The sequence below is a fragment of the Peromyscus eremicus genome, chromosome 6 (assembly GCF_949786415.1).
Source record: "Peromyscus eremicus chromosome 6, PerEre_H2_v1, whole genome shotgun sequence".
Taxonomy (NCBI): Eukaryota; Metazoa; Chordata; class Mammalia; order Rodentia; family Cricetidae; genus Peromyscus; species Peromyscus eremicus.
In genome coordinates this window covers 71,340,504-71,367,795 of record NC_081421.1, presented here as the reverse complement: position 1 = coordinate 71,367,795, position 27,292 = coordinate 71,340,504, and the positions used below count along the sequence as shown (strand labels likewise).

The window sequence follows — 27,292 nt, the reverse complement described above, 5'->3', positions numbered from 1 at the left end:
GGGACAAAAGAGAACAATTATACTGACTATCAGGTCTGCAGATGCCATGAGGAAATCCACTTCCCACACTTACTTACCTGAAAAACCAAACAACGAAAGTAGACTCTGGAGCCACGCTGGTTCAAGTCTTGGCTCCAACACTTGTTTAAAAAATTTATTTATTTTTATTTTATGTGCATTGGTGTCTTGCCCGCATGAGGGTGTCAGATCTTGGAGTTACAGACACTTGTGAGCTGTTATGTGGGTGCTGGGAATTGAACACAGGTCCTCTGGAAGGGCAGCCAGTGCTCTTAATCGCTGAGCCATCTCTCCAGCCGTGACTTTGGATCATCTCTGTACCTCAGAGCAAGTCTCCTTGTTTGTAGGAAGGTGGAGCACACTTACTTCAACACTCTTTCATCTGAAACCTCTGATCAGGCCTTTCTTGAAAACCACCCGAAACTGGTCTGCTTAGTTCCCCTCTACGGCTCAGTTCCATCTCCGAGCTTCCAATCCAGTACATCTTCTATATCATGGTCGCCTGATTGTTGGAAACTACAAATCTGAGTGCATCTACGGCACAGCTACAGCAGGGTCACCCCTCAACAGGTAAGCAATGCCAGTCCAGCTCTCTTCATGCTTATCCTGAGCTAAGGGGAACCAAGTGTGTCTTTCACATGCCACCATCTCTGTGCTTACTCTACTTCTCTAGAAACAAGCCAGCTGTCATTTAACATGCCTTCACCAATGTCATACCGCTGTCTACTTTCTACTTGGGACGCCTGTTTGTTTGTGAACATCTTTTGCCTAGTCAGATCTTCCTGCTACCACCTACCAAAACCATACACCAGAGGCCGTGTCCTGTTTTCTCTTTGTCCATCGACCCGACCTTTACCTGTTCCTTCCTTCATCATTTACTCCACACCCTCACTTCAGTACCCACTGAGGTGAGGTAGAAGGCGCCAAGAGGAAATGTGTACATAATTTAACTAGACAACAAAACTTCACACTGAAGGGAACGTTCTAGAAGTATTTATTTCATTGCTGACATTAGGTTGCAGCATGCAACTCTCAACAATGAGCTGCCACCCTCCATTCTCAGAGAAGCACCAAACAGTATGGTGCGACTACTTAGGTTTTCAGTCTTCCAAAGGCCTGTACTGCCAACATCATTATTTATGGGATAAGCCTTTTAGGGACTTAAAAGCACTTATTCTCTACAAGAAGTCATTTGTATTTCATGCACAAAACTCTAATTGGCAGATTTACGTTCATAATAGAAGACATTTATTCTAGTTCTGTAATTATCAGGAATACAATAAGCATCCCTACCGGCCTTCTCATAAGGGAGACTGTTGTCCTCCACCAGGAATCGGGCAGCGGTGATGATCTCTAGGGTTATAAAACTGCTTACTAAAAGTCTTTCCAAAGGTGTTACGAAACAAGAAGTTGGCTCATTTTCCAGTACAATTTAAAGAAATGTTTGCAGTATCTGCAGGAGTTATAGGTTATATTCTAGGCCCTTGTGATAATATTCAAGAGGCCTATTCTTCCCACTTATAAAATTCTACCTCAGAAGGAAAAAGGTGAAATCCCCATTATCCCTGAGCAAAAAGGGGAAAGAAGTCTTATGTACTTTCATTGGTTAATAGAAGTCATTGTTATGAGTTCTCTGTCCCTAGAACATTCTTGCAGAATTTACAAGAACTGAAACAGGAATGAGGGGCTCTCAGAGACATTCTCTATAATGTACTTGGGTATGTAAGTGTGAGTGAGTAGCTGATCGGCAAAGATGATACATTTAACTAACCACACTGTTGAATATGTCACGTTTTGAAATTTGGGAATATCCTGACAGGATATTTATGGGAAACTAGGAATTTAAGCAAATTATGATGGAAAGAAAACCAAGAATGGGAAAAAGTATAGAGGACAAAGTGGGAGTCAGGGGCAGGACAAAGCTGGAGTTCTGGGCTGGGCCTTTCTTCTCATAAAGCAGGGCCTCTGACTACCCTACGCTACACTCTATAGCGATCACACACTCCAAAACAATTATGTCCCGAGAGGATTTAAGTCTTAAAGAGTAAATGAAGAGGAAGGCGGGTCTCTGTGAATTCAAGGCCGGCCTGGTCTACATGAGTTCCAAGACAGCTGAGGTTAGAGAGACCCTGTCTCAACAAAACAAAAAATAAAATAGAATAAAAACAAATAAGAAACAAAAAGAGTAAATGACAGAAAAATTCCAGCCTTTTAGTCAAGCAATACTATGTAATTTCAAGGCATATTAATGTAGCTGATTTAACCCCAAAGCAACTGTGCAATAAGCAAAATACGAAAGGAAAACAACCAAGGTCAACTTCCTACAGTGGCCAACACACAGGATCCGTGCATCAAAGCAATCAACCTTCGCATACTTCGATCTCACTTGAAAGTCAATCACAAATGTCCCCAACAAAGGAATGTCGATTAAAGTGAAGCCTTCTTTGAAGGGAATTTCAGGGTGTTGCTAACATGGGTTGGCTACCTTAAATTTCACTGATGGCTCCATCAGAGAGAGAATGCCCCAGTTCTTCTGTCTTACAAATGTACTTGGAGGGAAAGAAACAAAACAATCTACTGTTCCCTAATACATTTGGCTTAGCCCCCAGAGAAAGTCTCTGCCCCAAAGAGACTTCCACATGGGTTAAGCTTCCTTAAACAAGGTGCCATCTTTCATTTTTCAGGACAGGTCTTTTCTTGCAAGGTCTTTAGAGGCAAAAAGTTCCACTGGATTCTAATACACAGCCCTGTGAGCTCAGTTTCCTGAAAACATACACCTGCTGGGTTCTAGGTTCTCCCTTCCCAGTGACTAGGCTCACTCCGCCTCACAGCCACCAAAACCGCACATACACTATCAGCATGATGAAGAATACAGCTACTGCTGCAAGTTTGGCGTAAGTGGACCGCATGTTCAGGTACTTCGCATCCTGGCGGTATTTCTTAGACAGACTGGACAGATTGTTAGCCTTTGAGTCCAACGCTGAAAAGAGGAAAAAGAGGAAAACATTCATTAGACCCCTCAAGTATTATATCAAAACATTAAGGCGCCGGGCAGTGGTGGCGCACGCCTTTAATCCCAGCACTCGGGAGGCAGAGTCAGGTGGATCTCTGTGAGTTCGAGGCCAGCCTGGGCTACCAAGTGAGTTCCAGGAAAGGCGCAAAGCTACACAGAGAAATCCTGTCTCGAAAAAACCAAAAACATTAAGGCATAAAAATAACCAAAATGACTGGCAGAGTAAACAGGCCTTTCAACTATGTTTAACAATACAGTAATAACTACATTATCAAAATTTGAGTAGGTGCATAAGACTGCGTTAGAGAGAGAGTTTCAGCATATGATAAACACACCTAATAAGTATTAACTGATATTTTTCTATATCCTTTTATTTTTATTTGTGTGTGTGTGTGTGTGTGTGTGTGTGTGTGTGTGTGTGTGTGTGTGGTGCTGAGGGCCTGGAACATGCTAGGCATGCAGAGCTGAATGCCCAGCATTACCTGATAATATTTTTTTAAGATTTACTTATTTTTATTTATGTCTATGTGTGAATGCATGTGTGTAGGCACATGTACACTTGATGCCTTGGAAGTCAGAAGAGGGCTTTGGATCTTCTCGAGCTAGAGTTACAGACAAGTGTGACCCACCAGATGCGAGTCCTGGGAACCAAACTTGGTACCACTGCAAGAGCAGCGGGCACTCTAACCCTATGAGCCAGCTCACTGTCCTTAATCTTGTCATCTTTATATGGTAAGTGGTCTAAATCACACACAGGCTAAGACCAGCATAAACAAAAACATTCAATTAGTCAGACAATGATTATTAAACTATACTTCCATGGTGATTGTTAATTCCAAGATTCTTCACAGAGTAAAGATGATTACAAAATCAAAGCTATCAGACATAGTATTTCAACACACATACAAAAGTTAAACTGTAATTAAAATACAGACACAGGCTCTAAGAAAACAAAACAGACCCCACAAATATCTAGTAAGTTAAGTCTTCAGCACTGTCAACAAAGACTACCCCCAGCTTGTGTAATGTTGCTGTGTTCTCACACATGCTAACCATGGAAGTGGATATTCTTATTGACATAAATGATTTCAATCCAACTGTTGGGAAAAGTTTTGACAACGTGTTTCATAATCTGGGTTTGTTCTTCCTTGGCAATGCTTTCTAAGTGGGTGTAATGGCACACGCCTATAATTCCAGCAGCATGGAGCCAGACACATAAGGACCAGTAGTTTAAGGGCAGCCTCTGCTGTTTAGTGAAACCATCTCAAAACAAACAAACAAACAAGTAAACAAAAAAACAGACAATGCTTTGGAATATTTAGAGTTACTTAACAGACTGGTTTTGACTGAGAAATATGGTATTACTTAATGTAAGCACAACAGTTACTACATTAGCAACAGATCCCAACAGTCACAAAACAAACTAGCCATAAAAGAAGACATTAGGGGAGAGAAATAACCATGATGATACTCAAACTGTCTCTCTAGGTAGTCTACCAGAAGCTGTCTCAACTGGTCAGGTATCTTTCTCTCTCATTTTAACTTTTAAATTTAGTATACAAAGTAATGATTTTCATTATTACCTTTTAGATATATGTATTATACTTTTTTAAAACTCAACTTCCTCCCTCCCTGCTCTCCTCTTCCTCCTCCCATTAGGGCCCTTTCTGTTCTGTCCTCACAGGAATTCCATCAACTTCTTTCCCTCCCCCATCTTTTAAGATTTCTCCCAGAGCCCCTCCTTGGTTTCATTGACACACATGAAAGCAGACATTCAGTGTTTTGTCTTTGTGAGTCTGGCTGATTTCAACATAATGATGTCCAGCTGGACAGGAATTTTTAAATAACGTGTTTACTGCTGTATCCTGAGTACTTAGAACAGGGCAACAGTCAGCGCTCTATAAACATCTGCCATGACCCTTCCTCTTAAGAGAACTGAACCCATATCTCTAGTGTATACTTCCTTTGTTCCCCGAGGAATTTCTATCTCTCTTAAGATCCTTGTTTAAATCTCTGTCGAAACTATTTCTTATTCAATTACAACTTTGCGGCCAGGCAGTGGTGGCGCACGCCTTTAATCCCAGCACTGGAGAGGCAGAGCCAGGTGGATCTCTGTGAGTTTGAGGCCAACCTGGTCTACAGAGTGAGATCCAGGACAGGCAAAACTACACAGAGAAACCCTATCTCAACAAACAAAAAACAAAAACAAAAAAAAATACAAGTTGGCTAAAAACAATTGCTGAATGACTCTACACTTGAGTCTAAATGGGAAAGCAACAATGACAAGGTCACATGGAATAAGCAACCATTTGTCTGCTAAAAGCGGGGTGCTGTCATGGGGCTCAGGCTGGTCTTGAACCTGTGATGTTCCTGCCAGAGTATGGCACACACCACCACTCCCGGGCTGAAATAAGTAATATTTAAGAGTATCTCTCTGTATAAGAGCATTCTGAAACACATGATGTATAAAGACCAGATTCTGTTTGGAGTCAGATGGTAAATACCTACATCACAGCAGGACCCCATGTGATATGCCAGAAGGCAGTGACAATCAAAACATCGTGATTCTTGCCTTTGTGGAATTTGCAGTTTTGTAAGGGTGACACTTTTGAGTAAAGGAATACAGCCCACCGCTTATTAGGTAGTAAAAAAAAGGTAAATGGAACTTGTTGAAATGCACAAGATTTACTCTTCTGCCTTCCATGCACAGCAGATGAGCTACAAAACAAGCAGCCAGAAGGAAAAGCGGATTAAGGAGACCGGTGTTACAGAGGAAGAGAAAACACTTCCTGTTTTAAGTTTAAAGATGTTTAAAAATGCTCATCTCCTCAGTGTCCTGAATTCTGCTCAGTCAGATAGTTTTTCCTTTTCTTAAACCATTTCTTTTAGAAACCATTTCCTGTCTACATTTTTCTACTCCTTCTATATATATTACTAGAGATTTTTTTTCTGGGGCGAGGAGGGGACTCATATTCATTTAAGGTCATCAGCAATGAAGGAAGACAAAGACTCCAGGGATCAATAGATTCTGCTGGACACTAGCAGTGTGTTTTTTTGGTGAGCCACACAATGGTCTAGATCTCTACTTTTTCATCTGTAAACTGATCTGATCTGCCCATTTCACATAAAGACTGAGTAAGTGTTATGGTTTGGAAGTGAAATGCCCCCACAGGCTCGTGTGTTTGAATGCTTGATCCCATGACTAGTGGCACTATTTTGGGACTATAAAACTTTTCAGAGATGAGACCTAGCTGCATGAAGTGGGTTCTGATGGGCCCCCAAGGTTTATACCCTACCCTACTTCGGGTCTGCTACTCTAGTTACTCTGTATGTGAGGAGGGAAGGAACCCCAGTTGCACACTCCCTAACACTATGAACCTGACCCGATTAACCGTATTCCTTCAAACTGTGAACCAAAACAACCCCTTCCTCCCTTAGGCTGCTCATTGAGTGTCTGATCACAGTGAGGAGAAAAGTAACTAATATAACGGGGACAGAAAAACCTCCCTAGGAGATGCCTACACCAAATGAACACTTAAAGGCGATCAGTCCCTCTCTCTCTGAGGTAGTGTCTTGTCTCAGTAAGTAAACAGGCAAGCATACTTAAGTCAGAAGTGTACAACCTTATCAATCAGCTATCTGTCAGTCCTACAGCAAAAAGGAACCTTACCTTGTGGATAAATGGAAGTACACACATTTGGGGTTTAAGAAAATATTTTGTTAGTCTACTTTATCTCAGGTAAAAACTCTAGTAAAATAAAAATGTACACAATCAAAATTTGATGTTTAATGAGTATGAAGCTGTATGCTGTGGTAACTGAGGACTATTAACATAAAGGCTAAATTCTTCAGTATACAACAAAGGCAAGCCCCTGCTAATAAATATACAACAAAGTTCAATTAAAAATATTTATTATGGAATCTGTCTGCAACCATTATGATGAGAAATATAAAAGTATGTGAAACACACAAACTCATAACAATCTATCTTCAGAAAGCTTAGGGCTCCGGGGATGGCTTAGTTTGTGAGGAACTCCTACTCAGACATGAGAACTGAGTTCAGACCCCGTCTCCTACATAAAAGTAATATAAAAAAAATAAGCCACGTAAAGATGGATATCACACAGAAAATCTGGATTTCTGTTGTCTTTGATATTTTTAACTCCAGAGAGACATCTGATTATAAAGGCTGCTGAGTTAAACCAATATGTATATTTTAAAGGTACCTTGACTTCAAAATTTGGATCTAAGGATATGTTGCTTTGGAAAGGAGGCTCTGCTTTTATTTCCACAGAAAGCCAGAGGCTATGGATTTGTTCCAGATTAAGATACATCAGGTTTGACCCAAGACCCCCTGAAAGGTCTCTGATGACACCATGGCCCAGATGATCCAACATCCAGAATGGTTTCAAGACAACTGGCTCAGACAATACAGTCTCACAGATTACCCCATAATCCTAAAATTTTCTTTATGTCCCCATAAGAATACAGCACCCTCATCCAACAGGAAGTAGTATGAGGAGCTACACCCAAATTCCCAAATATACCAAGCTGGCTTTGGAGATGGAATTGGCTCACTCCTTCTCTAAAACCACGCATAATGCCCCCCACTCAAAAAAAAGGTTGAGAGATTCTTTTGTCCCATATCAAAAGAGCCCTCTGGTGTGGGACAGAGAAAAACTAATATTTTTATTTAAAACAGGTTGATTATAAATGCAATCTTTCTAAAGAAGATGGGGGATATGATATGGAAATATAGGATATAGATATGATAAAATAAAAGGGTGGATTATTGAACCTACTTTTAAAGAGCAACTTGTTTAAAATGTTTTACATTGGTATAGATTTTAGTTTATTGATACAAATTTAGAGTTGATTTTGTTCTACTATATATATATTTCTACTTTTGTTTAAGGTATTATGTTTATGTAACTCATTTAGATTGCAATGGATAATTAAGAAATACAGATTAATAATTAGTCTTCTATGATAATCAAACTTATAGTCATGTTAGTTTAGTTTTCTAGGTATATATAGATATATTTCAGACAGATAGGCAGTCTTCAAACACTTCAAAGACCTACAGAATATGGCATTTAAAATGTTTTAAAAATTTAGACTTTCTGGACAGTGAGACATGTCTGTTCCTGGCAGCACCGATTTACTTCAGAGAGGAAGATGAGCATCAAAGACACTCTATATGGAGTTTATCTTCTTGACAAAAATAGCCTTTTGGGCAAGAAACTGTTCTTGCCTAGACTGCTTGATCAACTGGACATGCAGGACCCATAGGAAGGTGACCACTGAACTTTGCTTGGCAAAACGGTCCTTCAAGTTCCTGCTTCGCAGAGGAAACTGCCAGACATTCTACAGGACACAGAAAGAAGTGACTGAGAGACTCTAGGCCTGTGGGCTGAAGACAGATGCCCCAACTTTACAGAGAAACTTTGGATAACTGTCCAGGCTGCCAGCTGTCTCTGTCTACTCTCACAAGACTCCCAAAAGTTGCTTGCATCCTTCTCCTGTTTCTCAGGTAATATTATATTCTTCTGAGGTCTTTGATGTAGTTGAAGACTAGATAGTTATAATTTCATTAGTCATGATAAAAGTTAGATATGAAGCCTTAGACTCACAAATATAGGATAGATAGAATATCTTCTTTAGTTCTGCCAAATACAAATAGACTAGATACTAATAAATAGGCTAAATATTGTAACTGTAATTCTTGCTTGATAATTGTTCTGTTATATGTAATTTTACTATGTTAAAGCTAAAACCTTCCTTTTTGAAAAAAAAAAAAAAGAAAAGAAAAGAAAAGGGGAAGTGCTGTGGATATCGCTCTGTATAAATAAAATGCTGATTGGCCAGTAGCCAGGCAGGAAGTATAGGTGGGATAAACAGAAAAGAGAACTGTGGGAACAGGAAGGCTGAGTCAGGAGACAACAGCCCGCTGTCCAGGGAGCAGCATATAACAGGCATACAGGTAAAGCCATGGAACACATGGCGATATACAGATTAACAGAAATGGGCTGAGTTTAAGTGTAAGAGCTAGTCAGTGGTAGGCCTGAGCTAATGGCCAAGCAGTTTTAAATTATATTAGCCTGTGTGTGTTTATTTGGGTCTGAGTGGCTGCAGGACTGGAGATAACTCCAGCTACAGTATGACATGTGTCTGAAAGCGCAGCACTAGGGAGCAGAGATAGACAGATCCCAGGAGCTCATTGGCCAGCTGAATCATGGAGCTCCAGGCTCAGTGAGAGATCCTGACTTAATAAATAAGGTGGAGAGCAACAAGACGGTACCAGATATCAACTCTGGCCTCCACACATCCAAGCAAAGACATACAACTGCATGCACACACCCATACAAACATGTGCAAACACTACCTACACACAAATACAAAAACAAACATATAAGCACACACAAGTGAAGAGCTTACATGTACACACCCAATGTTCAAATAACATTAAACATCACATATACTTTAATCTAATCTGCTTAGTTAGCTATAATTTAAAATTACTCTAGATAATTCAGTCACCATCACTGAAAATCACTTAATTTTACATACTGACTTAATTTACTTTAAATATGTCTACATAAACTGGGTGTAGTGGGACACACCTGTAATGCCAGCATTTAGGAAGCAGAAGCAAATGGATCCAGGGGAATCAGGGCTACACAGTAAGACCCTGTCTCAAGGGACTGGAAAGATGGTTCAGTTGTTAAAAGGACCTGCTGCTCTTGTAGAGGAAATAGGTTCAGTTCCCAGCACCCACATGGTGGCTTACAACTATTTATAACTCCAGTTCCAGAGGATCTGATGCCCTCTTCTGATCTCTGTTGAGTGTGCACACATGCACACACATGGTGTACATACACACATGCAGGCAAAACACTCATAAGCATAAAATAAAATAAATGAATCAAAAAATTTTTTAAAAGACCATCTCAAAAACACAAAACAAAGTAAATACATTTTACTAGGGAGAAGACTCAATGGATACAGCATTTGGCACACAAGCAGAGAACCTGAGTTCAGTTCCCCAGAATCCACGTAAAGCCAGAAGCTGTACCTCTGAAGCAGGAGGACAGGAGATGACATGAGAATTCCCAGATGCTCACAGGCCAGCCAGTTTGGCATATGCAATGACAAGAGACACTGTCTTGTGGTGTGGTGGCACACACTTTTTGTTTTTTGTCCTTTTTCAAGACAAGGTTTCTTGGTGTAACAGCCTTAGCTGTCCTGGAACTCGCTGCTTTGTAGACCAGGCTGATCTTGAACTCACAGAGATTCTTCTGCCTCTGCTTCTCAAGCGTCAGGATTAAAGGTGTGTGCCACCACTTCAAGGTTGTGGCACGTGCTTTTAATCCCAGAACTTGAGAGGTAAAGGCAGGTGTATTTTTTGTGAGTTCAATGCCAGTCAGAGCTATATAGTAAGACACTGTCTGAATTTTTTTAAAAAGGGGGGGGGGGGCAGTGCTGGAGGACGCCTTTAATCCCAGCATTCAGGAGGCAGACTTCTGTGAGTTCGAGGCCAGCCTCGTCTACAGAGCAAGTCCAGGACAGCTACAGCAACACAGAGAAACCTTGTCTTGAAAAACCAAAAAAAAAAGTCTGAAATAACATAAAAGGCAGAAGGCAAGGATCAATACTTGAGGTTGCCTCTGACTTCCATATGTATCCATAGCAATATGCACACAGTCATATACACATACACAATAAAACATACACACACAAAAGGTTTTTAAAAATCTGGCAAATAGATATATTAGTAAACAGCTTAGGAGACAGCTCGGACAGGGAAGTGTCTGCCGGGTAAACAAGAGGACCTGGGTTCGAGTTCCCAGAACTGACATAAAAAGTCAGCAAAAGTGGCACATGCATGTAATTTCAGCAATGAGCATCAGATAGGTGGATCCCTATGGATCCCTGGGTCAGCCAGCCTCACATAATTGGAAAACCAATTATAATTGGAAAAACAAGCCAAGGACAGACTGTCTCAGAAAACCAAGGTGAATGCTGCTTGAGGAACACACTTAAAGCTGACCTTGCTTCCACACTCATGTGCACACATAAAAATAAGTAAACACAAATACATGTTATAGTAGTACATGCTAAAGATTGTGTAAGGAAGTATTTTAAGAGTTCAAGTAGGAGATCAATGTGGGCTGAGCTACAAGGACCAGGGCAAGCATCTTCAAGAGCCAGCTCCTGCAAGGCTAGGTGATACGCAGTCAGAATGCACTGCTAAGAACACCAAGGAAGCTGACTTGGCTGAGACAGAGTGACACATATTTGCATCCTCCCCATTTTCTATCTATAAAGCACAACACCTTCCATACAACAGACACTTAATAACTGACAGAAGGAAGCTGAGAGCAGACTAGATCTTTTTTATAGTCTCAGAAGAGGAATGTCTTGATGAAAATGGCATTTCATAACCCTGACCTAGCAGCAATAATGCTTCCCAAGGAGACATCAAGGATCTATCACATCCTTGACTACGAACTTGCACAAATGTTTCCTTAACTTGTACAAATGTTTCTGTATTTAATTTACTTAATTTTGCACATTCTTAGAAACAGTAACTGCTTCTGTGAGTCCTTTACACTGTTTTAGTGCACAGAACTAATCACGCAAGGTGAAAATCCCCACCACATTGGAAGCCTTGCTGTGTAATCGATTCCTGAGAGTCCCAGCTGGACTCTGACAAGCTGTTCTCTTACTCTGCTTTCAGATACCTGAGAGTGCTTCTCCCCTTTGTAAGACTTCTTCAATGTTGGCAACCATGATCCTCTGCACATCTTGCAATTCAGTGTTGATGGAGCCTAGATTTCTCCGAGCACGACTATCAATGTAGAGTTTCTTGGTTTTCTGAATGAAGGTATCTAGAATGATGATAAGTAACCATTAACAATTTTCCTGTCCATCAAGCCACTGAAAGAGGTAATCAGAACTTGAGTTTATTCCGAGACTGGCCACTGGCCACTGTCTTGAGTTTATTCCTACATCTGCCATCTGTCCACTGTTGTTGGCTTTGACCTCTTTGTAAAATGTTAAGATGACCATTAGGTGAACTGTCCCTGGGACACCTCTGAGTTTGAGGCATTTACTACCAGAATCCATAGAGATATTAAGACCCATTTAGTAAACCATTACTGAAGACAGGAAAATTTCAAACTATATTCAGAGACCCTTTGGGTTTCATTACTTAATTCTACACATCCCCTGAAATAACTAACACTGTCAACACTTTATCATCACAGCCTAAAATGGCCAAAGAGTTAGAGCAGCAGTATACTTTCCAAATCTATCCCAAATCAAACGTGATAAAAACTTGCAAAATCACCAATACAGAACTGTAGTTTCATCCACCTGTAGCCTAGTAGTCTGTATTTCTCCAAACTGTGAGGATGGTATATCAGAAATGTTTTCAACTCTTGCCAAAACAGTCTACTGCTATGCTTCTGGTCCCTGACTTGGCTTTCAATCCCCGCTCCACTCTCCTGCACTCTGGGACGCTGAGCCCCGTGGAGCACGTCAGGCTCTGGCATGAAGGTATTCCAACAGAGCCCCCACTCCCACTCTCCTGAGGACTCCCTGCGGACTAGCAGTGCTCCTCCACTAAAAGCGTCTGCTCCTTCAAGCTGGTCTGCCCCTACGTGCTCTCCCTTTCAGTTCAGAAGCCGCTCCTTCCCTTGACATCTTCATTCTGAGAATGGGAACAACTACGGCTCATGGTCCTGAGTCACTATACATGGTATTGCAGTCTGTTCCTATCTTTATTCACCTGAAGCTTATTTGGGTAAGCCAGCTATTTCCTTTGTGACCTTGATACACTTGTCTTATTATTCCCTTGGATTTACTAAACTTGTTATCCAGAAAATATCATTTAAAAAACTATATATCACCAGGCGGTGGTGGCACACGCCTTTAATCCCAGGACTCCGGAGGCAAAGCCAGGCGGATCTCTGTGAGTTCGAGGCCAGCCTGGTCTACAGAGTGAGATCCAGGACAGGCACCAAAACAACAGAGAAACCCTGTCTCGAAAAACAAAAAACAATATATCATATAAATTAGCATTTGGCCATTTTCTCTATATTACTAAAAGCAAGATGATGTACCTGTCTAACAAACTTGAAAACTTTAGAAATTCCAAAACATAAAGATGTTTCTCTTTTGACTAAGGATTTCAGCAGTGTATTCTGACTCTGCCTGTTCTAGCTCTCAATGCTTATCATGCACAGGTCATTTCCTTTGACCTACTAAGAGCACAATCTTTCACAGGTCTGACCGGTGCTGAACTTTCCCCTAATTCCTGTGCAAGTACAGACACTCACACTTGCTACTTCTAAAGGTTGTTACCTTTAAAAAAAACAGGGTTTTCAAATACCATATATTTTCTAATTAGAGGTTCTTATTCTACTGGGAAGAAAAAAAAACCACAATCATCATTTTTCCTGATTTCCAAATTCGGATTTCCATAGAATTAGTCTTACTGTGTGAGCCTACAGATTCAAGAACTCAGCTATGATAAGGTAGTCAAGTATGCTGTCACGTAGAATTTGTCATACCAACTAAACAACAAAAAGGCACATGGGGAAAAGGACAAAAGACGAGAGGAATTTACTAGTAAGAAGGAAACTTTCTTCATTCAAAAAGACAAAAAGGGACATTTGCAGAAGGGACAGAATTAAACCCTTCCCAGGCAAATTCCAGGGGAAAACGTGTCAACATTATAACCAGTGTATCAAAGAGTTTCTCCGTAATGTTTACTCCTTAATAGAGCAATGCAAGGTCTAGTCTTACCAAACTCAATGAAGGAATAGGGCCTGGACACGGTGGGCACCTTCTTCCCATGCTGCTCATCAAATTCTGAGTGCAAGTCTTCCAGGTAGGCAAAGGCCAGCTTCTTAGGGAAGGCAGCTTCACACAAGACCAAGTAACACACCCCCTGCTCAATAATGTAGCTGGAGGAAAGAGCAAGACACGGTTACTCGTGAAGGGACCGTACTGCGTGTGGAGGCTGACTTTTAGGACTCCATCAGCTTGTGAAAACATCTGCCCCAAGTCAAAAGGTTCACCTCAGATCACGAATTGTTGGAACCAACAAGCCAACTGTCTTCTCACTACTAAACACAGATCCAAAAGAACCGGGCTGGCATGGGTGTCTCAGCACTGAGGAACACTTGTTCTTGCAGAGGAGCTGAGTTCATTCCCAGCATCCACAGGGCAGCTCACAACCATCTCTAACTCCAGTTCCAGAGGACTTGAACGCCTCTTCTGACCTCTGTGGGCACCAGGCATGCAAGCGCGTGCGCGCACACACACACACACACACACACACACACACACACACACACCAGGCATGCAAGCGCACACGCACGCGCGCACACACACACACACACACACACACACACTCATATACATAAAAATAAATAGAAAAAATACCCAGAAGAGAGTAGGCACATTGTAATTGTTTATTCATTTTACAATTTTTCAATTAATATATATTAATACCTAAGAGGTTATTTTTGAAAGCTACAGGCATGATGACTCCGTCCATCCTATGACCATGTATGACAAAAATATTAGTGTACACATATTAAAGTCATTCCAGTCACAACATAAAATAGAACTAAGAATTTATGGAGAAAAAAGTTAGAAGTTAAATGAGATAATGTTTAATGGCATAGAAAAAAGCCACCTCAAAAATAGTCAAGCTGCCTACTTCTGGCCAGAAGAATGTTGTGGAATATTATTTTAACTAGGCAAAGGTGTGTTACATTTGTTTCTGCTGACTTTAGCAATGTAAAGATGTGTTACATTTGCTTCTGCTGCATTTGTTTAATTATGGAAACATGTGTTGCTGTTTCCCCTTGCCTGCCTAAGGCACCTGACTGGTCTAATAAAAAGCTGAATGGCCAATAGCTAGGCAGGAGAGGGATAGGCGGGGCTGGCAGGCAGAGAGAATAAGTAGGAGGAGAATGAGAGAAGGGAGAAGAGAATGAGAGAGAAAGAAAGGGAGATGGCCCAGGGCTAGCCAGGCAGCTACCATACAGAAGAAAAAAAAGGTAAAAAGCCCTGAGGCAAAAGGTAGATAAAGAGAAACAGGTTAATTTAAGTTAAAAGAGCTAGCCAGAAATGTGCCTAAACTAGTGATAAGTCTCCCTGTCATGATTTGGGAGCTGACTGGTTTCCCAAAAGAAAAACCCTGGTACAGAAGAACTCTAATCAACTGGAAAACCATTCAACAATGGAACTGACTCCTTTTTGTGACAGTGAGCTCTCTGGCATTCTGGGAAGGGGCTTTGTGACTATGGAATATTCTTGGGGAAAAGTTAAGCTACTAAGAGCTTTTCAAACCTTTTAGTCATAGTATTCTTTATTCCAACAAAACATATGCTTATGTGTGCAGAGGACAAGGTCAGAGGTTCTTTGGTTTAGGTGGTTGAAAAGCACGAAGTCTGACACAAACTCCCATCCCTGCCTTCTGTTCCTGATTGCTGAGGCGTCCTAGAGCCCCACAAAGGAAACGTCTAAAGACTTGGTACTCTCTCGGGCACAGAGTGATGTTTAACAACACTGCTGTCCTGCCATGTGCACGGGTACCTGGATGAACTGACCTCCTTGACTTTAACCTGCACTGTCATTTGTGACGCTGGTGTCATTCCCAGAGAGGTAAACGGGACTTACTGCCCTGCTTCAAAGCTGCAGGGACACACAAATCAGTAACATAAAGTCATACTCTGGTAGTGTTAGAGCCTTTCAGATGAAAAGCTAAGTCACACTTTACCATAGTCAAATGGCATGGTGCCTCTAACAAACTGGACCCCACACACCTGCTTAAGCTATTCTTTCTCACTGTGGTGCTTTTACACAGCTGGAGAAATTCTGTTCCTTCTCAGATGTTCAAGCCTCTGTAAGTTCTTTTTTCTCTGAATTTTTTATAGTCACTTTTCTTCTAGTCCCTTTCTTCAAACACTCAAATAGGAATGTATTGCTTTCTTCAAAGCACTTCATTTACATTTCTTGTTCTAAAGCCCAGCTTCTCAACTGGTGGACTGTGACCCCATGTGGAACTGTGGAAAATCTGGTAACTCTGAATGAGCAAAAACAAAACGAAAAATGGAACATGTATGAAGCCAAGGTATTTCTATCAGGGCTTTACAACAATGCACAGTGCGCTTTTACTGCAGCCTTGTTTCTGAACATGCACATCCTCTGCACTGCACAGGATGTCAAGACACATGCCAGCAAATGCCCAGAACACATGAGCTCAGATCTGAGACTGCTCTGTGTCATGAGCTGAAGTGTCCCTATGTGGTATATATCAAGTTTTCTGCTCTCATAGAAAAAATGATGATCTGATAATAGAAAACAAAGATATTTTATTATCATTACTCCTCACTATGTAACTACCAAAGTGTATACTTTTTACTATTGGCCATGTTTGATTTTAAAATCTGTTTGAGTTGCTGACTTGAGTTGCATTAAAAAAACAAAATCATTAAATGAATTTTGCCTTGAAACCTGGACAGAATTTACACTAATTTCTGAAATGGCCTTAACCATACTTCTGCCACTTTGTACTACACATTTATGCAAAGCAGTGTCCTCGGCACTGAAGATTATAAAATCAAAATGAAGATAAACTCTGAAAAACACTGATGATGCTCTGCAGAATCAAACATTCAGTCAAGACTCAATCCTTTATGTAAAAATATAACGCATCTCATGAGCATGTAAATTTGCTTGTTTTAACTAAATAACAAATTTACTTGTATACCAATGAATTACTTAAAAATAAATTTTTGAACAATTTACGACCAGTGAATGTTTAATTTGTGTACCTATTTTATGCACGTACATACTCAGTCTTGTAAAACTTTCACGTACAGAAAAGCAAGTGGAAAAGTTTAGCGAGCCCTGCTCTAAAGCACTGTGCTGGTTTGAATGTGCCTGTCAGGAAGAATGTCGGCTCATTAGGAGGTAGGAGCACTCATGAAGACAACACCGCTCTGGCAAAGAAGAACCCTTTACTAGTTCTTCAGAAGAAAAACCCAAGACTGTGAAAGGCCTACAGGAATCACAAGAAAATTTCTTTCCAGGTCCACAAAGTATTTCCTAGGTCTTTTGTTCTCTATTCCACATGGAAACACCCCCCCACACACACACACACACACACTCTCACACACACACACAGTCATCCTACAGTATCTGCAGGGAATTACTTCCAGGATACCCAGAGTTACTAAAATTGGAAAATGTCTAAGTTCCTTATATAAGGTGGAACAATATTTGCACAAAATCCATGTATATCTTTTTGTAGACTTCCAATCATCTTAAATACCTAATAGAGTATAAACGCCCTGTTAATAGCTGTTATATTGTTTAGGGAATAATGATAAGAAAAAAAACTCCACAAAACCCACATCTGTTTAGAACAGATACAAGTTTTAAAAAATATTCTCAGTGCATGGTCCTTGGCTATAGACATGGCTTCTACAGAGGCAGAACCTGTGGACATGGAAGGTAACGGTATCATATAATTAAATGAATATATATGCATTCTCTTGGCTAAGTTGTCTAGGCTGGTCTCAACTCAGGAGCTCACACAGCTCTCCTGCCTTAGCCTCCAGACTGGCCCAGACTACAGATGCATGTTATGTCTTATGGCTATTATTATTTTTTTTTTATTTTGGTGTTTCAATTAAAGTATCTTTGCAAATGCCTTAGATACCATGTAACTGCCTTATAAAATGTGCGTCTCCCGTTCTCTTTTTAGAGCACACTTGGTCTTGATAAGCTCAAGTACTCTGGTGGCAGTGCTTGTTTATTAGCTGTCTGCAGCTCATCCAAGCAGTTCCTCCTCGTCCTAACAGACCTCACCACCCGAGCTGCTGTCATCGTGACGCTCACTTAGTTGATCCTTTTATCTTTTCCTTTCATCTTCTATAGCATATTTCCTGTATTATTTAACACCAATTATCTGTAGATAATTAAAAATCCAATAGAGTTCCTGTGATGGTTGATACTGACCGTCAACTTGACAGGATCTAGAACTGCCTAGGAGAATCCCGGGCACATCTTTGAGGGAGTTTCTTCACTGAGTTAACTGAGATGGAAGATCAACCCTAGACATCAGGGTTCCATGGGCTGACATCTAGGACTGAGTAGGAAGGATGGAGCACGCTGGGCAGCAGCATGCCTCTCTACTTCCTGCCTGCAGATGCAGTAGGAGCAGCAGCATGCCTCTCTACTTCCTGCCTGCAGATGCAGTAGGAGCAGCAGCATGCCTCTCTACTTCCTGCCTGCAGATGCAGTAGGAGCAGCAGCATGCCTCTCTACTTCCTGCCTGCAGATGCAGTAGGAGCAGCAGCATGCCTCTCTACTTCCTGCCTGCAGATGCAGTAGGAGCAGCAGCATGCCTCTCTACTTCCTGCCTGCAGATGCAGTAGGAGCAGCAGCATGCCTCTCTACTTCCTGCCTGCAGATGCAGTAGGAGCAGCAGCATGCCTCTCTACTTCCTGCCTGCAGATGCAGTAGGAGCAGCAGCATGCCTCTCTACTTCCTGCCTGCAGATGCAGTAGGAGCAGCAGCATGCCTCCAGCCCTCCCCACTATGACTTTCCTGTCAACACTCTAGGAGACAGAAATAAACCCTTCTCCCCTTATTTTGCTTCTGGTAGGTTCTCCGGTACAGAGCTGAGAAGGTAACACGGTTCCTTTCAGCCCTCTCTTACTTAGTGCACTGTCACAACATGGAGTGGCTGGAGACATCATTCAGTGGTAGGGTACTTGACAAGCATGCATGAGGGTTCAACCCCGGTAAGACAAACCAAACAGAAACCCACCACTTCTACGGCCACTGACTTTGATGCTTTTCAATTTTCTTATAGTGTTTAAATATTTATTGTCTGTTCTCTATGAATCAAGCAAGATGTTATGTATGCATCTCCTTAAAGTCCTTGTAGAGAAATCCTTTGAAGAGAAAACCAGGGCTTGGAGACGTGATGTGAATTGGTCGGTAACACTGTTAAGTAAGTCTTTGAGCACGAGCAGCAGCTATTTGTGTCTGGCTCCAAGATGTTCCTAAAGCAAGAAGTTACCTATGATTGAATGCTAGGTATAGAGTTTGCTGGACACAGGTTAACAAGTTAAATTACTGTTAAGCACCTTAAATTAAAAAAACTAAGATTGCAGCTTTCTAGGGAGAGAGCCAGAAAAAGCGCTTCCATAGAGAGACTGTGTTTTTAGAGCAGTTTATGTTTAAGAAACTGTTACTATCCAGGCTAGGAAGATGGCTTAGTTCGTACACTACATGCCTTGCAAGCTGAAAGCCCCAAGTTTGTCCCTAGAACACATGTTTGTTTTAAGTGCCAGGTGTGGTGGCATACATTTATAACCCAGCACTAAAGAAGGAGATAGCAAGGATCCCTGGGGCTCCTTGGCCAGCTAGTGAGCCCACTTGGGAGTTCCAGGCCAGTGAGAGAGATTGTTGTGAAAAGAAAAAAACAACAAGGTGGATAGAACCTGAGGATGTCACCCAAGATGGTCTTCTAGCCCGCACACTCATGCGCACACATACACACTCCCGCACAAAGCATCACATGAGGAAACAACACTATTATTATAGTTTAAAGATTTTTAAAAATTATGTGTGTGCATTTATTGTTAAATGCACATTTAAAAATAGAGTATATGGGGGATGGTATGTGTGTGAGTTGAGGTACCCTCACAGGGTACAAGAGGGCATCGATGCCCGGGAGCTAGAATTACAGGTGTTGTGCGCCACTTAATATGGGTGTCGGGAACTAACTCGGGTCCTCTACAAGAAAAGTTAGTGCTCTTAACCACTGAGCCATCTTCCCAGTCCCTACCGTTCTATTCTTAAAGGGTATTATGTTACTGAATTTCATATTGAATGATCACAAGGAAATCAGAGCTATACTCACTGAAAAGTCATGGCTCCTGCTTCCAAGGTACATCTGGTAGGGGACTGGTCATTCAACTTTCGAAAGAGTTGTTTAGCCTGGCTCTGATACTGCTGGAGGTCTCGGCCTGACTGAAAGAAGATAACTTCATTGAAGAATTTAACACACACACACAAAGCCGCATCCGTTAGAGGCGTCGTGACATCACAAGACTACTACATAAATAAGGTCCTTCACTTAGCGGTCAACAAGATTCATTTCAATGAAGAAAAATGTCTTACTATTAGAACAAATAAGAAAACCTAACTCCTAGTTTTTCCAAGACCCCAGTACTTAATTGCTAAGAAGCAAAAGTGTGTACGTCCATTTTACATAAGGCACTCAGTGTTCTTTTTGCTATTAGTTCACTACCCTCCTCCTCCTCACCCATGTCCCTCATAGTTATGGGCATGAAACTATACATCCCATGACACATCCTGGAGAATGTTCTGAGAACCAAAGACTGGTGAATCTCATTTTTTATGCTGGAGTAGCAACAGAATCTTCCACAGAGCATTTAAGTAAAACTCTATCTGCATGCCTGTGATTGAAAACTCCATGAACACTACCACTGCAACTAGGCAAAAAGGCCAACTATCCTTTATTACATGAATCTATTTGATTCTCCAGTTTAGGTAGCAAATTTGAATAAAGAGTGACATATGCAAAAAGGGTACCACTCAAACGGTATAGTTAGTATTTCTTTGAACAATTCCTTTAGAAGAAAAGGGGGCATAATGTAGTCACATCATTTGGAAAGGATAAATGTCTTACCTTACTAACCTACTAGAGTCAAAGGCGAAGAAAAGTAGGACATGAAGAGTGAGAAACAAATATATACTGCTGATTCACCCTCTTCCTGGTGGGGGAGGAGGACTTTCTGCTAGCAATGGTCTGAAGGTCTCTACTGTCCAGATCTTTAAGCTGAGAATTTCACCACCAAGCTGATGGTAAGGAAGTGAAGCCTTTGGGAGATGGTCAGTTATGATGAGAGAATGCTAATGATTGAGGTTGATGTCCCTGTATGAAACCCCAGAAAGCTAATTTGGCCACTGTACCACATGAAGACCCACATAGAGTTGCTATCTATGAACTAAAAGCAGATACCAAATCTGCTAGCCTTGTCATCTTGGACTTCCCAGTTTCTTTTGATGTTTATTAGCCAACCAGTCATACACATTGCCATGTGAGAAGTCCTAATTATCCCATTTTTGGAATTACTTATTTTGTATTGAAAGACAGACTAGCCTTCCTTTAGCAGGTATCTCATAATGCTGAAATAAAAGTGGTTATATTAGTTCTCCCACAGTCTGGAAGGGACACCTCATGAAATATTAAGCTTCTAGACAGTATACCATTGAGCTAATAGTAGAAACAAGGAGGCAGTTATACCATGGCAGGTCTGCAAAGGTACAAGTACAGAAAGATGGTGACCTAGAATTTCAATACAAATGAGGTAATAAATAAGCATAAGGTAAGCCAGAGTCAGGCAGAGTCTACTCAATGCACTAACTGTGGATTTATCTGTTATGACAATGATCGGTTATAATGCTATTTGTTTGAGAAACGCTTCTGTATCAATATATGTATATATGTGGATATTATATCAATTCACACATTAAATAGTACGTTATAATAACCATATTAAGTAGTATGCATGCATGCATCCATCCATGACTGGTCAGCCAGACATGTTAGTAAATATTATCACATACTTTCAGTAAGTAAAAACTAGTGCACAAGATCCTATTTTCATATGTGAATGGTATTAACCAATCTGCATGACATTATGTGGCTTGAAGAGATCTGAATGTACAACAGCACTTGATCCAACTAATGTTGGGATTGTTACTAAAGTGATAACGGAATCCTCTAATGATCTTAGAAAATACTTATGCTCAATCTTCACTCCTAAATCAATAAAATAACATTGTTTTTTCAATTGCTAAAGGCAGATGAATACCTTAAGGCACAGCTGAAGAAAATGATGGCAAAAAACAAACCCAAAACAAAACAAACAATTCACAAACAAACAAAACAAAAAACACAACCCTGCCAATCAAATAAAAATTGGTGCAAATCCCCCAACTTTGTAAGACATAACATAAACATTACTACACCTGAGAGAACAAAACTACAAGTCATAGCCATTGTAAGAAATCATGGTTGGAAATATGCTACAATTCCAAAATCTGCAAAAAACAAAGCAATGTCATGCACTGTGGACAAATCTACATAGAGATTACAGTGTGACAACCAACACTAATGCTGGCTCAGCCAGCATTACCATTCCTAAGAACAAAATCATTTTGGCTAAACAGTAATTTTCCTAACATATTCACACAGTAAACTACTATGCAGCCACTAAAATATTTAATGATATGAGACAATATTCAGCACATACACCTGTTAAGAGGGAAAACGAAGTCAGTCTGACAGTATAGCTCATTATTTAATTTTACATACACACAGGGAGGAGGGAGAGGAGAGAAGGGAGGGTGAAATATGAGAATATTTGAGTACAGATTATAGAAAATACACATCATTAGCACCTTGGACTTCTTGGCTATGTAAGTCACTAAACTTCCCAAATAAGCATGGATTACTTCTATAGTATAAAAATTATTCATTCATCCCTGTTCACTGCATCTTTGTATAAAGTGTGCTATGTGTAATTCTGGTTTGTAAATTTAAAGACAGGCTAGAATTTGGAAAAACACTTCAGAAACAAAGTTAACACTCATTTTCTGTCAGGAACTATTCTGAACATTTTACATAATTTAACTAATTAAATCATCATAATTACTCTAGAAGGTGATTAGAATTATTATTCCAGTATTATACTTTAGAAACCAAATTTGGCCAAGGACTCTATGGGGCTAGAAGGAGAAGGGCTAGGATTTGACCTCGATAATCTGACCACACAGCCCCTTGCTTCAAGCACTATGACATTCCACTTACATCATTAAAATTGTTTCAGTGTAGATCCACCTGCTAGACAATGTCTTGTCAATCATGTAATTCACAGAAAAAGCCCAAGGAGCTATGTGGTAGTTGACCGAGACCCCACAAAAACAACATAACCACTGCTTTACAGACAGATGTAGCCTGCTTTCAATGTCAAAGCCACAAAGGGCTCACAGTTAGTTAGTTAGCTCAGCTAAAAATACCTAGATGCCCTGATTGTGCTTCCCATTTCATGTAGAAGAAATCAAACCTCTGTCTGCCCTGTAAGATATGTTAGTAATCCAATAATGAAGAGAATGAAAACAGCTGGCTTTGCCATAAGCAAACTCGAGGTCATCCACTGGTATATTTAGGGGCATCTAGTATACTTAGGATTGACTCTGTATTACAAAAGGTACAAGACAGTGATTTGCCTCAGAATCTCAGTATTTTTCCATCTCACCTAGACCTAGTAGACAGCTACTGCTACCAAACATCATCTTTTACCTTTCTAAGAATGTTTCAGATTTGGTTTTGTTTTACAAACCAATGAATATACCAGGTATATTTACAAAGCATGGGTGAGAGGTTCATTACAGCATGGGTGACCCCTAAACTGCTTCATATCAGCCAAGTTCCACCCCATCAGGGTATCATGGATGATGACCTCATCCCTTCTATCATCTTCCACTTCCCACACACTTCAGCACTGCTAAAGATCACTGTATTCTCTAAGAATGTTTAGCTAAGGTCTTATCATGTATAGCTCCTTGATAAACTCAGCTGGTCAAAGGCCAGTTCGAGCAAGAATGAGCCATTTTCCTCTACAGGTAATTATAGTAACTGCCCTTAAATAAGGGAAGTGAGGCGGTTCAAGTGTACAGCAGGTTACTTGTTTTTACTAGAGCTCCCTGTCGTCTACCTGGTTAGTTCTAACATCTTTCCCAAAGCTGAACTGCCCTTCCAGCACTAGTGCAAAATGAAAGCAAATACAATAATTCTGAGGTAGAATAGAAAGGTAGATAAAAGAAACTGTAAACATCCTAAAAAGAAAAAAACATGTCCTTACAGAGAGAGAGAGAGAGAGAGAGAGAGAGAGAGAGAGAGAGAGAGAGAGAAGAAAGAGAAAAAGAAAGAGAAAAAGAAAGAAAAGAGAGGAGGAAGAAAGGAATAGGATCATCAGTCAGCGAGCCTGTGTTTGTGAAGAAAAGTTCACCTATCTGCCCTAAGCCTAAATTTCTAGTTAAGCACATAGTCAACACTGTATAAAATGCTCTGTCTATATTATAGGTGTTACTCTCCACCACATTATCTGAAAAACCAGTCATCTTCAGTGATAAGGCAGTTGATAGCATATATAGGAACTGGCACCTAGTAAATAACTAAAAATAACCTAATGAGTATCAGCACAAATAATTAAAAGCACATGAATTACTTTGGCTTGGACAATTAGAGGACTTAATATAAAACTATTTGGTCAAGATAATCTATGTCTTAAAAGTTATTTCTGAGTTGGATACGGTGGTATATTCTTGTAATTCTAGCATTCAAGAGGCTAAGGAAGAGGGATCAATTCAAGGCAAGCTCCAGCTATACAGAACATGCCCCAATTTCAAAAAAAAAAAAAAAAGAAGAAAGAAAAAGTTGCTTCTCTATCAGTAAGAAGTGCATGCATGGTTGAAAAGTCTTACACAAGGCAGTACAGAACAGTGGTTAGGAGCTAAGTTTCCGGTCTAGAACCAAACTGATACTGATGAGGAAACAGTAGCTGATTACTATAATCAGCAGTTCTCAACCAGGACTGGCTTTGTCCCCAAAGGAACTTTTGGAAACGTCTAGAAGTAGTTCAGGTTGTTAAAACAGGAGGACAGGAAATGTGCTACTGCCATCAGGATATTAGGGGACATTCTACAAGGCCTAGGACAGTCTCGCAACAAAGAATCATCCAGACCCCTTCCCCTACCTTGTTAGCTGTCTGACTTTAAGCAAGTGGCCTATTCTCTGTAAGCCTCGCTGCTTCCCTCTCTAGGAAGGGTGGTAAGAGCCTCACTCTAACACGGGTGGTATGAGGACTGAAGAAATACTGCACTCAGCAGGCTCGGGACAGTGCTGCTGTGTGCTAGGCACTCTATAACATTCTGCATACCATTACGATGGTAAAAATGAGTCTAAGGCGGATGCTTTTCGAAGCCATTAAAAGTTTAGAAAGGATATTCATTATTTAGATTGAAATCACTAAAGGAAAATGATGGAATGACAATCACAAAAACACTTCTGTGGAGAATTTCTTGTCAATGAAACAAAGCAACCCATTTTGGCAGATCAACAACAAGTAAATACGAAGTTTAAAATTACAAAACAATCAATGAATTTTTCAGAAAATTATCAAAGCATAAACTAGGGGCCCACTAATAATAAATCGCATTTCAAATCCACTTTGGTCACCCCCTCCCCATTAGAATTCAATGCAACTGACCAGATTTTGCCCCTTTCTACCCCACTGCTACCCCTCATGGGAAAAAATAATTCTCAAAGAACGTGTCTTCTACAAAGATGCAACCCCCCATCTCCCCTGTTCAGATCATATTCTTGGGCTCATTTGAGCAATATACTTTATTAGAGCGGGTGAAAATCAAGCATAACTGTGAAAGCAGGCACTGTCCTGAACTTTGACAACTTTATAAGTGGCAATATTACCTCATCCGCTTTCAAAAGATGTCACCAGGCTAGGTCAAGGATCAGGTGCTACAGGAAAACGAGGTGAAGAAATAAGGGGTTGATCTTCCCCGAGATGTATCAGTCAACAGCCTTAACAGCAGCAGAAAACGAAAAGTCCTGAATTTTAAGAAAGCCCCTAAGAACTCATCTCAAGCTGGGTGGGTGATCACAATTAGCCAAAGATATTCTTTCTCCGGAGCTTTTTGTCTAAAGAGGAACAGGTAACACCAAACTCTAACTCCTTCGACAAAGACTTCTAATCCTAGGTAGTATCTCCACCAGCAAACGGTAAAAGAGCTACGGGGGAGGAGGAGGGAGTGCCTGCGAGGTCGCCAGGGTCTCGCTGGTCCAAGGAAGGAATCCATAGCTGGGAGCAAGGCGAGTTCGCAGGGAGCGGAGGGCTCGGGGCTCCGGCTGCAGCTTACCTGTTCGTCCTCCTGCATCGAGGCGGCCAGCGGAAGCCCGTCCGCCACGCGGGCGATCATTGTCAGCAGCACCATCTTCCCAGGCTATGGAGACCCGGCCGCCTCAGTCACTGCCCGCCCTTCTCCCGCGGTGGCCAGTTACACCTCCCGCTCAGTTCCCCAACAGCGAGCTGCTGGCGTCTCCGCTTCCCGCTGAGGTGGCCGGAAACAGCTCTAAAGCTTTCCTCTACCGGTCCGTTCAACTGGCTTCCCACCAAGAACCACAACCACCGCAACTTTAGTTCCGCAGTCTTTCAGCCTGCCTCCTCTTACTAGCCAAGTCCCGCCCACTTTTGTGATTTTCTTTCTCTTTCTTTTCTTTTCCTTTCTCTTCTTTTCTTTTACTTTCTTTTCTTTCTTTTTTCTTTCTCCCTTTCTTTCATTCCTTCCTTTCTTTTCTTTTTTATTTTTATTTTCTTGCTTTCACTAAGTCGTGTCTCTTGAAGCGGCGTGGCACCCAAGCTAAAACAATATTCTAGTTTCTTTACACTTGAAGTATTTGAAAAAGGGCTAGAAAGGTAACTGAGAGCGAGTTTTTACACGAACGGAGTGCAAAGCAACTAAATAGCTATATGTTTTCAGTTTTTTTTTTTTTTTTTTGTTTTTTTTTTTTTTTTTTTACAGAAAATTTCATGTATAATACTTTTTACATTTGTGTATGTCTCGACAGAACTTTTTTTTGAGGGGTTTCCTGGGTTGAATGTTGATGCTGTCACAAGGTTCTTAAACAGTTTGTGGCAAGAAATCAGCAAATAAAGGCTGGAGAGACGGGCTCAGGGGTCAAGTGCACTGTCTGCTCTTCCAGAGGTCAGAAGTTCAACTCCTAGCAACCACAAGGTGGTTCACAACGATCTGTAACTCCAATTCCAGGGAGATCCGACGCTTTCTTCTGGCTCCTACAGCCCCTGCATGCACGTGGTGCACAGACATAAGTGGAGGTGAAACACCCATACACAAGAAAATTTTAAAAAGAGATCAGCAAATACATAGTCTATAAATGAATACAAATTGGATAGGACCTTCAGGCTTCCCAAATCTAGGCTCTCAGCTGCCTCTGTCATGGTATAGAAAGGGTAATCTTATCAGGCTTTCCAATGACTTGGTTTTCACTTGCTTTTGAACCTCTAGACAACTACTCTAAAGGAGGAGTCCTCA

General features: G+C 40.9%; 1 protein-coding gene across 1 annotated transcript; it reads right to left on the bottom strand.

Annotated features, from left to right (window-relative positions):
* Positions 1-996: 996 nt before the first annotated feature.
* Positions 997-26,327, bottom strand: Sec22b (SEC22 homolog B, vesicle trafficking protein). The gene is made up of 5 exons (XM_059265945.1): positions 26,099-26,327; positions 19,992-20,101; positions 13,844-14,004; positions 11,776-11,922; positions 997-2,998 (listed from the first exon to the last, which is right to left on the bottom strand). The coding sequence occupies exons 1-5, from the start codon at positions 26,171-26,173 to the stop codon at positions 2,844-2,846; spliced, it is 648 nt and encodes a 215-aa protein (XP_059121928.1). The 5' UTR covers positions 26,174-26,327; the 3' UTR covers positions 997-2,843.
* Positions 26,328-27,292: the final 965 nt, after the last annotated feature.